Below are 13280 nucleotides of genomic sequence, written 5' to 3' on the forward strand. Positions count from 1 at the left end.
AAAGTAGTCCTTGTTATTGCTCTTATATGCAAGGTAACATTTTGGAGGATTTACATTATCCTTAGGTAGGGGTGGGGAATCAATGTAAAGGAGTTAGGGGGTAATTATGGGGTGAAGAGAATGATTAAATACACCTAACAAATAACAAATAAGGGAATCAACTTACTTGATTCTCTTACCCTTTTCTGAACACCCTAAATCAAACGCCCCCTGAATGCTTAACCCACTATTCTAACTAGGAGTAACGAATTCGATAAATTTATAAGGAAAAGCTAGTAGAAGGCCCATATTATATTAACTCATTTGCTAAATCACGCCCTAAATTTTCCTGGTAACGCCCTGTATTGGTATAAAATACTGTATTTTTGCATTTTTCATTTTTTGTTCATTTTCTCCTCTTTCCTCACTTTCCCTTCTTCTTCCATACCACCATCACCTTCATGCCCCCTCCACCACCACCAACACTACCACCTCTCATAATTTTTTTTAAAGGCAAAAAGACCAAACAAGTTGACAAAGCTCATCACCACTCCACCACCGCCGCACCACTGCCGCCGTCCGCCGCCACACCACTGCCGCCGTCCGCCGCCACACCACTGCAGCACCACCAACACAACACCACACCCTCTTCTCTCCGTTTTATTCCTTTTCTGATTTTTTTTTTAAAAAAAACAGGTAGGCATCCACCATGGACGCCCCACCAACGGTGGAGGCGCCCATGGCAGGCGCTCCACCACATGGTGAGGCGTCTGCCATGGGCGCCTCCACCGGTGGTGGGGCGTCCATGGTGGACGCCTCCTTTAATTTTTTTTTTTAAAATTCAAAAAAATTCAAAAAAAAAGGAGGCGTCCACCATGGACGCCCCACCACCGGTGGAGGCGCCCATGGCAGGCGCCTCACCATGTGGTGGAGCGCCTGCCATGGACGCTTCCACCGGTGGTGGGGCGTCTATGGTGGATGCCCCTTTATTTTTTATAAAAAAAATTCACTGTTGTAAACTGAAAAAAAAACAGAGGGTGATGGTGGGGTATGTGGTGGTGGTATGTCGGGGTAGGTGTTCCGGCGGTGGGGGTGCATTGGTGTTCCCGCAGTGGTGGTGCGGCGGTGGTTGTGTGGTGGCACCGGTGTTTAGTGGTAAGTGGAAGAAAATGGGAGAGAAAGTGGAGGAAGAAGGGTAAAAAATCTGAAAAAATTAGGAAGTGAGTCAATGGAAGGAGAGAGAAAAAATACAAGTATATAAATACGGTATAAAAATACCGTATTTAGGGCGTTACTAGAAAATTCTAGGACGGTGTTTAGCAAAATCTTATATTAAAGGCCAATGATCCTCATTCCTCAGTCATCACATTAGAAGTACATTACCTCAGCCCAAAATAAGGAGCCAAAAATACCACTACTAGAGTAGTCTCCCTTCTCTGAGGTTCGAGAAGCGGCAATTTATCCTCCTCTTTTCTGCTACTGCAATTTCTACTACTACCAGAAATTGCAGCAAACAACAAAAACAAAGAAGGCGATTTCCTTAATTAATGCTTAACTAACAACATAAGCTTAATCTCAAAGCTCCATTAATGGCGTCCACTCCTTCTCCTTCCTCTACACTTTCTCTCTCCTCTACCCACCTCTCATTTCTCCCTCAAAAACACCCTTTTCGCCAGGGTTTGCTTTCTACGGCGACTGTTGGTCGGAAAACACGATTTTTGAAGTTAAAATTCTCCGCCGTAAGAGCTGTTGGTGGAAGTGGCGGCACTTCTCGTAGTCGTAGAGTAGCTTATAGAGAATCTCAGTCGCAAAATCAATTACCCATTTCACAGTTTAAGGAGATTGCATCAACTTTTGTTCCTCCTGCTCTTTTTGTCGCCGTTACTTTCGGTAATTAACTTCTCTCATTTTTTTATGGGTTTGTTTGATGAAAGGTTTTCTCAAATTCTGGGTAGTGTTTGGTTTGTTTGTGGATGGAAATTGAACTCGATGGATTATGTTGTTTGAGTTCAGTTGTGAGAAAGAATTTAATGCTAATTGTAGGTTAAGACAAATAGACAATGTAATGTAGAATTGTAATTAACTACATTGTTTTTTCTTTTCTTTTACTTTGATTAATTTCTTTTGGCCAAACAAGGTGTAAGTGTGTAGGATGATAGTATTACAAGCATGTAAACTACAAGGGAGGTGGGCAAATTAATAGGCTCTTAAAATTTGGGATTGTGAAGTTTATTGAATTCCGTGAAGTAAAGATTATGGAACCTACTAGGCTACTACTAATATGGAGCATATAATTGGGTCATTTAACTCATGAACTTTTCTAACAATTAGTTAATCAAAGCTCAGACTTGTTTTGTAGGCTACATTGTTGCGCAAATACCAATCTGTTTGTTTCTAGAAACGAGGAGCTGTGATTGTTGTGTAGGCTACATCGTTGTGCAAATAGCAATCATTTGTTTCTAGAAATGATGATTTGTCCGTGATTGTTCCTTGCTTTTAACAACTCGCTTGGTTAGTGGTCGTAAATGGTGGTAATGGTAATGCATTTTAGTGTAAAATGGTAAAGGAATGTGTAATGCTGTTTTATTCCAAAACATTTATTTTCTTCCCAAAATGTCATTATCGGTTTATCATCCATTACCACTTAGGAAGGTAGTGTGTGGTGATGGGCTTTTATGAAGAAAAACAACGTGTTTTGAGGCGAAGTTTCAATTTTTGTTTACAATATTGCATGATAATATATTAACATTATCACCTTTTGACACTGTCTACCAAATGGATCGTAAGAGTGTGTCTCAGCGTTTGGAACTTATAGTCCCAAGAATGCTGCAATATGTTATAAGAGGGAGGTAGAGCTGGATGCAAGGTTGGACTATAAATTATTTGATGGAAGTAGTCAAGACTAATTGAATGGTTAATCCGGATCCCGACAAGAGTTCAGTGTTTGTGGCCTAAATTGTTCGTTCCTTATGTACCTTTTTGAGAGATAGGACATGATATCTATACAAAAACTTGTAGAAGTTATTGATATAATACCCAATAGCTAATGTGCTACCTTTCTCCACAATATTTAAACTTTGGCTTGACACTTGATAATCATATGAATTCCTTTCTGGCAAATCACTAGAATTTTAAATTCATGGATTCTTCTAAAGATAAGGTGAAGGTTTCAAAAAGAGTTCACTAATCTGTTCTTTCAGCTCACAGTTTTGTGGAAGGTGGTTGGTAAATTTGTTTCGCCAAAGTCCCACAAGGCTACAAGTCCTACAACAACAGAAAATAAACCCACTTCACCAGAGATGAAGTGGTCATTTGCTGCCGGGACTAACCTGTTGAAAAATATGAGTCAGAAGATTGAGAGGGATTCAAAGTTGAAGCTCGATGATTTTGCCAAAGAACTTAGGTCATTCGGTGTAGTTGACATGTCAGGTATGCTCAGAATTGATGTCTTTCTGTTTGTTCTTCATGATTCCTCTTTAGCATTCACCACTTTCAAGGCGGGTTTTCAGTATCCATTTATTGGTTCATCATCATCTTTGTGCTTCCTGGTCCTTACTAGTTTTGTTGCTATGGTCTTCAATGCTGTTCTTTGTCTGCCACCTTGCAAGATTATCTCAAGTGTTTCTTTACTGAAGGATACTTTATTAAATATAATTGGTAATTTTTTCACACCTTTATGTATGCAGGCCGTAATTTTGGTGATGAAGGTCTATTTTTTCTTGCTGAGAGCTTGGCATATAATCAGGTTAGATATTCTATTCAAAACATTTCCTCATAATGAATATTGTCAATTATCGTTGTAGTGATTTACTATGTTGCTCAGACACGGATTGAGTGTCTACTCGAATACGGGTGTCCAAGTGTCCGACTCCGCTATTTTGTATAAAAATGACAAGTTTTTAGTTTAAGATGAAGTATCCAAGTGAAGTGTCATGTTGGACACGACAGGACACCCTGTTTTTGAAGTAAATGAAGGTGTCGAGTAACATAGGTGATTTACATGGGACTGACTTGATGCCCTTTGAAATGATTTATTCTTTTCCTAATTGTAATGAATATATATCTGTCCTTCTGCCCCCCTTTATACGTGTGCTTGTATTATATCTTTGACATTCGACCTGCAGAGTGCCCTTGCTACATGTTTTCCTTTTGATATTCTCTTGTATGTTTATATATATTATATTGTGTTGCTAGACTTCCTCCAGTGTGCGTTTTTTTTTTGCTTGAAGCTTAGACTGTCTAAATATATGCTTTGCCACCATTGTGAACTACTGATGACATTAACAATATCGTGTTTTAGATTGCAGAAGAAGTAGATTTTTCTGCTAATGGCATCACTTCAGCTGGAGTAAAAGCTTTTGATGGCATCCTCCAGTCAAATGTCTTCTTGAAGACGTTAAATCTTTCCGGAAATTCTATTGGAGATGAAGGAGCAAAGGTTAGCCTTTTGAACCATAGTATCTACAAGTTCAAGAGATGAACAACGATAAATGGTAATGTATAAGAAAGTTCAGTTAGGCTTGTGTTCAAATGCTAAAAATATTCTCACATACAAATGACATGAATTACAATGATCCATTTAGAAGATGCATGTGTATCTTTTTTTTTCAACAACCAAGGCATGTTGTTTTATTTGTGTGCTTATATAAACTTCATGGTAATGTAAAAAAGTGTCTTGAAGGTGGATACTGTGCAAATGGATGAACCTTGAAGTTTTACAAAGATTTTGGTCATCTAGTAACCCTACCTATCAAAAATACATCTCCCTTTGATCTGTATAGTTTGTTTGGTGGTTGTAAATGAGTGAGATTCTATGACCTATAAGGAAGCAGAAATACAGCTCATTAGCAGAGATGTCAACAGCAACACTGTTACCAATAAAGACTAAATATCAAGGAGGGAAAGCTACCTCCTATAAAGAATTCTTTCACCTAGTCCCTTAGGATAACGCTACAAAGTACAAATCTTGTAAAGCCTAGAACACATTCCTATCTTCCTTACAACCTTTGAAGAATTATAAATTAAAGTCACATTTGAACAACATACTTTTGAACTCCCTAATTACGTCGTCAGGCTGAACTTATCTTCTTTACTTACATTGCTTCTATCCACAAGTAGCAAACCAGCTTAGCATGCTGCACGTTGGCCTTGGGCCTTGCTTCTTCTTTGCACTTTGCAATACCCGTTCGGATGCGGACTCTGTTTATTCTTGCATCATAGTCCCAACCAGTTCATCACCTGCTTGAAGCCCAAAATACTATAATGGCAATAGACAGTGTCAGTTTCCTGGCCCACTTAGTGGGCAAATATCAATGCCAAATTACCTTTTTCTCGGGCCTTTAGACCAGTAAAAAAGTTGTGTAGGGTGCGACAAGATCGTTTCTAAGAGTACTTTTGATACCACAGATTACACACTATGACGTCAATAGATTTGCCACTGCAATGTACTCACATAGCCAAGGCCAATTAAGGGAGATGCTTGGAAGATAACATAGACTTTGGATTGATTATATGAAAATTGGCAGTAAAATAAAAGATAATTTCAAGCATTTGAGAGGCTTGAATCTCTCCCAAGAACAAACTAAAACTCTTAACATTATTTTACCATACTCCCTCCCTCTCTCTCGCCAAACTATTCTATTTATAGAGTTTCTTTCCCACTAACCTTCTAGCTTATTCCTCAAGCTATCGTTAACTAACATACCTGAAATTCCCCTCCCCCTTATATCAGTCTATTACAGCCACATACCTGGCGAACTTTAATCTCACTGATATGCATCAATAACTAGGAAAATTCTAATGCTTAGGCTCATTGAGTCTATCTGCGACCCCTGAGTTCCAAACTAAACTTTCTTCAAGGCCATTCAACCAGTAGTGACTGCTAGAGGGGAATTGCACCTTGTAGTTTGTGACGAAGCCAACTGTAAGAGTACTATTGACACCATAGCTTGTCCTTCAGGAGCAGTTTGTCCCCAGGTTGGTGGGTTATCTCTTAATGTCATCAGGTCTAAGAGTGAAAGGGCTGGCCCATCAGTAATCATCTCATCAGTGGCATCTTTGGTGATGATGTTTCCTTCTTGCTCTTAAGCAAGCATGAAATGATGTGTTATGATCACGAGCTTTCAGTCATGTTGCTTCGTCTTCCAGTCATGTTGCTTCGTCTTCACACTTAATAAACTATCCCTGTAGAAGCTAGCAATTTATACTGCTTAATTAAAGCTTACAATGTCTTTCTTAAAATTATTTCTTTCTGTAAGTTGTGCAAGATCTTTTTTCTCTAGCTTTTAACTGAGTTCTTTTGAGTTATATGGCTCAACGAGGATCAAAAAGAAAGAATGAAAGATGTAGAGATCTTCTGCGATCTGGGTCCTGTAATATTAGGAAACTGTCACTGTTTTTAATTTGCGTTTACCAGTGATTTTAAAATTTAAACAGTGGTATAGCATGTATACTTGTCTGTTTTGGTTGTTAATCTCAATAGCTTTTGGTTAGCCTTGTCCCTCTTACCTCATTCTATTTTTTAGCCCTGGCTGGAAAATTTGATGTGTAACAAGTGTTACCGATCTCTCTCTCTCTTGCTCTCTCGCTCTTTTGTTTTTCTTTTCTGTGGATGAAGACATTTTTACAAGTTTTCTTGTGCAGTATTTATGTGAGATATTGGTAAATAATAAAGGTATCGAGAAGCTGCAATTGAACAGTACTGGCTTGGGAGATGAGGTCAGTTTATGTCTGTACTGCCAAAATTTTTATTTGCTTTAGAAGCCTATCTCTTGGGGTTAAATCATCCACAATTTTTTTTAATCTATGCTCTCTATTCGTTTGAGTTTGGTGAACTATAGTGCAATATTTCTTGTCCTAGACTCCTAGGGGTCATAGTTTTAATGCCGGAGGCTCTAGCTTGTTGCATTACGGACTTAAGTCCACAAGACACTAGAGGTCATGGCTTCGAGGGGCTATATAAAACCATTAGGGCTACAATTCACAGCTCTATGACGACTTTTTCTCCAAATTCTTCCATATATGGCTCTTAAGCCTTGGCCAAACAAAAGTATACACTTGTCTCCCTTTGTAAGTGGGGTGGTAGGGAAAGGGAGGGCAGTTTTACTTAGTGGCTTTTTTTTTGGCATCTTGGTGAACTATCAAAGCCAAGAGATCAAATTGCCTTTTTAGTTTTGAGATTGTTGAGAAATACTCTTTTTTATGCAGGGAGCCAAAGCTATTGCAGAAATGTTGAAGAAAAATTCAAATTTGAACATTCTTGAGCTTAACAACAACATGATCGACTATTCTGTATGCTACATACATTACTATTACATCTAGTGTTTTATCTATTTCTCGCCCAGAAGCTTGAGAATTGTTCGATTTATGTTTTGTGTTCCAAAAATGGAGATAGGGTTTTGCAAGTATTGCTGGGGCGCTAGTTGAGAACAGCAGCATCCAAAGCTTATACCTCACGTGAGTTTAAGTTAATTGAGATCGCATTTCATATGCTGCAAGCTTTCTTTATGTTCACCATGAATTACCAATTGCACATCCCCCCTTCCCCCAAGAAAATGAAACTAAGTAGAAAGAAGGGAAAAGAAATAGGATTTTAAGAACAATAGATAAGCTATTTCCTTTTGTAGTAAAATTGTTAGTAATAACTCTACTCTTGTAATGTAGTGGCAACTATGGTGGTGCTTTGGGGGTTGCTGCTTTAGCTAAAGGTATTGAGGGGAACAAGTCCTTACGGGTATGTTTTCTTATTTACTCGAATACTTTTCTTGGCTCTTGGTGTTGTGGTTCTGTTTTAGTTGTGAGGAACTTCCTGTGTGATAAGTCATGAATCTTATTGTGGTATTGGCATTTTAAAGCCCTTCATCTAAAAGCTACAAAATGAAAAATCTCAGGGCCTTCACTTGCATGGAAATTCTATGGGAAATGAAGGAGTCCGTGCTTTGATGTCAGGCTTGTCAACACGAAAAGGTTTATCTCTTTGTAATCTGTAGATATTCAAGGAGTCTTTAAATTCAGAAGTTACTCCATTTCCGTCACCACTTTTGTGATACTTCATTACTGGTTTGGTTTAATTACATCTTTTTTCTCTCTTCACTTGTCATGGTGGAAAACTGGTCATGGTTCTCTTTTCCCCCTTATTTCTTTTGCTTTTGTGTATCTGAGACTGTGTTTAAATTTGTGCCACACATAGAAATACCCTTTAGTGGGCACTTAATTTATTATTATCTTGCAAAGGTTCAACGGAAAATGTAGGTTATATTTTTAGTGAGTAAATGGCTCCTAATTTTGTCTGGCTGACATACAGGAAAATTGATACAGCTGGATTTGAGCAACAATGAAATTGGTCCCAGAGGTGCTTTTCACATAGCAGAATATATAAAGAACACCAAGAGCTTGTTATGGTTGAATGTTTACATGAATGACATTGGGGATGAGGTATTATATTTCTTGCCTAGCTTTTCGACCAGTCTCTGAGTCTCTGATATGTTGGCTGGTCGTTGGCTGTTCTTAATTATCAATAGATGCTATAGTAATCTAATTAGTTTATCAAGTGGAATCTCCTTTTTCTCCCTCCCTTTCCATGTGGATTTGCTGGTTTCTTTATTTAAAGGGGAAACAAAAGAAGACAAAAAGGGAAGACTTATGTTTTAATCATTGCCTTCTTTCTTTCTCATACGATAGATCTTAGTTAAAGGATGAGAGTGCCAAGCATCTTTTGAGCTGTTAACTCAAAAAGTACTACTAGAAGAAATAGAATATGTAGCGAATGATTGGAAGATTTTATATATCAATTGCTCACCCCCCAACATATTTTGACGAGTTTTTTTAGACTTTACTCTGTATTGGATCGAGTTCTCTCCAGTTTCATAGTCTCTTTACCCTTCAAGATTGGTTCCAAAATTTGCTTGCGACTTTAAATAAGCTGTTTCTTCTTTGAAACTGTTGCTTGATATTTCTGATCATATTGTTTTCACCTTAACTAGGGGGCAGAATATATTGCTGATGCACTAAAGCAGAATCGATCAATCACTACCGTAGACTTGGTGAGATAATAATACTTTATGTTAAGTTGAAGTATGTTTGCTGTCGAGTAAATTATATAAATCATGACAGCATGGTGTGTGAATTCTGGAATCCTCAGGGAGGAAATAACATTCATGCTAAAGGAATGAGTTGCATTGCCGAGGTCTTGAAAGATAATGATGTTATTACAACAGTAAGGTTTCGCTCATCTTCTCTTCAGCCCAGTTACTTTTTACTATTTTTTGCTGTAGGAGATTTCAACTTGTTTTCTTCTCTTAGTTGGAAGTTGGCTATAATCCAATTGGGCCTGATGGAGTTAAAGCGTTAGCTGACGTTCTCAAATTCCATGGAAAAATACACACACTTAAACTCGGCTGGTGTCAGGTAGTTTTATTGTAATTACAATGTCTACAAGCATGCATCTAGAGATGCTCACAAAGGTATTTTTCTTTTCAAAATCATGCCAGATTGGACGAAAAGGTGCAGAGTTCATAGGTGATATGATAAAGTATAACACAACCATATCGACACTTGACTTGCGAGCAAATGGGTTGATGGATGAGGTACCTTTCTTCATTGACTATGTGCTCCAAATATCCTGGATATACTACAATGAGTTAGGCTATTCAGTATTTACCTATTGTAGCTGTTTATCCTCTTTACTTCCCTTACTAAAGAAAAGCAAGGGTACAAGAGTATTATTGTCAACATACACTTTGTTTTCCCACGAGCAGTTAGTTGTTTATTGTTTATTGTGTTTTCATACTTCGATAAGTATATGATCAATATCTCTTGATTCCAATTTTTAATTTTTCTTTTTATATACTGCTCATTGCAGGGTGCACAGTGTCTAGCGCAGAGCTTGAAAGTGGTGAACGAAGCCCTGACTTCACTAGATTTGGGATTTAACGAAATAAGAGTACAAGACTTAGGCTTCTCTTCACTTTCTTTTTTTTAAAAAAAAGCAAAAATATGTTTCTTTCTCTAATTTTGGAAATCTGGGCAGGATCCTGGAGCATATGCAATAGCACAAGCATTGAAAGCTAATGAAGATGTTGCCTTGACATCTATAAATCTCACCAGCAACTTCCTCACAAAACTTGGACAGGTAAAATTCCTTCAAAACTAATATTTTTCAAATTATTTCTGCTTCTGCATGCAAATGACGAAGTGTTTTGTAACAAACAGAGTGCTCTTACTGATGCAAGTGATCACGTATTAGAAATGAACGGACAGGAAATCGGCATATTCTTCTAGGTTACTTGTTTTATAGCATATATGATTTTTTTGTTGTCAGCATAGCTACTACAGCCTACAGCTACATTTTTACATTTATCCCTGTCCATATTGACTGGGGATGGAAATTTTGATGTTGAGAATATGATCTTTTTTATAGATGCGGTAGTTGAACTTATTTGAATGATGCACCGAAGTTAGGTAGGTAGGGATTACTGGATTATCCAAAAATGATGGATGTAATTTGCCAATAACATTCGTCCAAGGTGGGTTACTCCCCTTGATTTCTAGATTGTTTTAATGTGCTATTAAGAATCTTGAATTGTTTATTTTCCTCCATTGTGCCAAATCCATGTCTATGGAATTTGTATCTTTCCTCAATTGAGTAAAAATTGTTATCCAAGGCATAGAAACTTGCAGTTCTGTCATATTTTGTTTTATTATAGTTGTGGATTATGGACCAAAAACTGGAGAGGGCAAGTATTGATCGCCTAAATATCATATTAGAAGTTAAATTATCAACCATTATGCTACAAGATTTTTTATATATTTGATACAACATATGTATCTATATCTATATCTATATATATATAAAGCTGAGTACATTTATCCTACATGTCAAGCTATTGTTCAATTTGCCAAATGTCATCACTACACTTATCCTCATTTTTTCAGTGCCACGTGTAGTATGCATATGAACATTTGCTGAGATTTCGCTTCCACAATCAAACTGTGCGTGGGCTAATTGCCTCATTTATGGAAAGCCATAACTATTGCTTTAAATTGGATGATTTGCAACATATATAGTCTATAGATATAAAATGAATCAATTACAATCATATAAATTTGGTAAGTTTTACCTCATTGCTTTAATTACGTCACCTGGTTAAATTAAATTAATTATTTAGATTCAAAATTTGAAATTCGTGGGTAATTTTCAGACCATAATTAGCCATGACTTTTGCTGTCAAAAGATAGTAAAGAATATTCATTAGATATAGTGAGATTTGATTTGTCTATATAATATTTATACTGAGAATATTTAAACCATAACTAAATTTTCAAACGAAATCCAAAAGATCAACACAAATTAGCATGCCAACATTAAATCATTTGCTCCTAGATTGAAACAAAATCACCATTATGAAACCAAACTAAAAGGGTAAAAAAAGGAACTTAATTACAAGATTGAGAGAACTGAAGGGAGAGAAAGTGAAAAATATTACGGTTCATCAAATAAGTCAAAACAAAAAAAAAGGAGAGAGAGTGGATACTTTGAAGTGAGAGGGTGATGGGTGTTGCGTTAGTGACAGTGCTTATAATCAAGAAATGGGGATAATTGAGACCATACAAGAAGATGAGGAAATAGATAGGTTTGGTTTGGTAACTTTGGTTTACCATAATTTTGTATACTTTAATCAAGAAATGAAGCTATATTATTCCCTCCGTCCCAAAATATAGTTCACATTTTCATTTTAGTTGTCCCAAAATAGAGTTTCCATTTTCATATTTAGTTTCACATTTTTCCGTAATTTGTCTAGAAAAATCGTGTCCCATCACTTATTTGCTTCTTGAATTTTGTTTTTTCCTTTGTTTATTCGACCAAGATGTTACAATTAATGCTCTTTCACCAATTATTTTTCATTCTCTCCCCTAATTAAAATCATCTTTTCTCAGACAACACTTATTTAAATAAATAAAAAATCTTTATTATCACTCTGAGATTATACTTGCATAAATTACTATGAAAAAGGGAAATGAGAACTATATTTTGAAATGGAGGGAGTATCACCTTATGGTAACAGTGTACTCCCTCCGTTTCCTAAAGATCTTCTCACTTAAGGCCTGTTCTCTTCGGCATAAAACAGTTGAACTGAACTGAACTGGACTGAACTTATTGGAGCTGAACTGAACTGAACTGAACTTATCAGAGCTGAACTGAACTGAACTGAACTGAATTGAAATAAACTGAATGTAATAAATATATAAATAATATTTTAAACAAGAATAATATGAATATTCAATAATAATTATAAAGATATGTAATAATAATGAATAATAATAATAATAATAGTATTTTGGATATTTTTAAATGATAGTTATAAATATATAATATTATTAATCATAAATTAATAATAATAATAATTAATGATAATAATGATAATTAATAATAATTATTTTATATTATTTGTATTAATATATTAATACTTGATGATGATATATAATAACAATAATATCTAAGAAGTAAATTAATATTACTATTTTAATAATTAGATTTAATAATATAAAAATATTTAGTAATAAAAATAATGATTGGGTTTGACCACAAACATTACATCATAAACCGTCTTGACGCGATTTGATTGGTTTATGGACTAAAAAAAGTGGGTTTATTTATGCTTTGACCTAAATCATGTTCCTCCTAATAATAATAGTAATAATAATGAGTAAAGCTATAATAAACAAAATAATATATAGAAACAACAACAATAATAATAATAATAATAATAATAATAATAATATTAATAATAATAATACTTAATAGTAATGATATATATTTAAATAATAATAATCATAATAATAATGATAATAATAATAATAATAATAATAATAATAATAATAATAATAATAATAATAATAATAAGAGTAATTAGTAAAATAAATTATACCAACATAATAATAATATTTAACAAAATAATTATAAAAGAATGGAGCTGAACTGAACTGAACTGAACTGAACTTATTGGAGCTGAACTGAACTGAACTGAACTTATTGGAGCTGAACTGAACTGAACTGAAAATAAGCTGGGGAGAACAGACCCTTACTGTTCCTACAGATACCAAGGAAAATCAAGTTGTGTGGGGCATGGTGTGAGTAAAGTAGGAGAGAGAAAGGGGTTAAGATAATAAACAAATAAAAAAGGGTTAAAGTAGGAGAGAGAAAGGTAGTAAAATTGAATTAATAATGTAATGGTGGACCATATGATAGTGACATGAAAGAGTAAATAGGAAAATTTGTTTTGCCAAATAAGGAATAAAGCAAA

General features: G+C 35.5%; 1 protein-coding gene across 3 annotated transcripts; it reads left to right on the forward strand.

The window, feature by feature from the left end:
- Positions 1-1341: 1341 nt before the first annotated feature.
- Positions 1342-10526, forward strand: LOC104897260 (uncharacterized). 3 transcript variants are annotated; one of them, XM_010684101.4, is made up of 17 exons: positions 1346-1869; positions 3187-3408; positions 3666-3724; positions 4280-4417; positions 6622-6696; positions 7186-7269; positions 7373-7434; positions 7642-7711; positions 7869-7944; positions 8282-8412; positions 8961-9020; positions 9119-9193; positions 9280-9384; positions 9468-9563; positions 9839-9919; positions 10007-10108; positions 10189-10526. In XM_010684101.4, the coding sequence occupies exons 1-17, from the start codon at positions 1569-1571 to the stop codon at positions 10255-10257; spliced, it is 1806 nt and encodes a 601-aa protein (XP_010682403.2). In that variant the 5' UTR covers positions 1346-1568; the 3' UTR covers positions 10258-10526. The 3 variants fall into 3 exon arrangements, with proteins under 3 accessions (XP_057251353.1, XP_010682403.2, XP_048502385.1); XM_048646428.2 differs by having other exon boundaries at positions 1728-1869; positions 3180-3408; XM_057395370.1 differs by lacking the exons at positions 10007-10108; positions 10189-10526 and having other exon boundaries at positions 1342-1869; positions 9468-9616; positions 9839-9917.
- Positions 10527-13280: the final 2754 nt, after the last annotated feature.

Source organism: Beta vulgaris, chromosome 6 (assembly GCF_026745355.1).
Source record: "Beta vulgaris subsp. vulgaris cultivar EL10 chromosome 6, EL10.2, whole genome shotgun sequence".
In the NCBI taxonomy this organism is placed as follows: domain Eukaryota; kingdom Viridiplantae; phylum Streptophyta; class Magnoliopsida; order Caryophyllales; family Amaranthaceae; genus Beta; species Beta vulgaris.

What these genes read in the sequence shown, in the direction of transcription:
- LOC104897260 (XM_010684101.4), top strand. Translation starts at nt 1,569, where the DNA reads ATGGCGTCCACTCCTTCTCCTTCCTCTACACTTTCTCTCTCCTCTACC. An exon ending in ATCCAAAGCTTATACCTCAC is followed by an intron (nt 7,435 to 7,641) that starts GTGAGTTTAAGT and finishes CTTGTAATGTAG; the next exon opens with TGGCAACTATGGTGGTGCTT. An exon ending in AGGCTTGTCAACACGAAAAG is followed by an intron (nt 7,945 to 8,281) that starts GTTTATCTCTTT and finishes GCTGACATACAG; the next exon opens with GAAAATTGATACAGCTGGAT.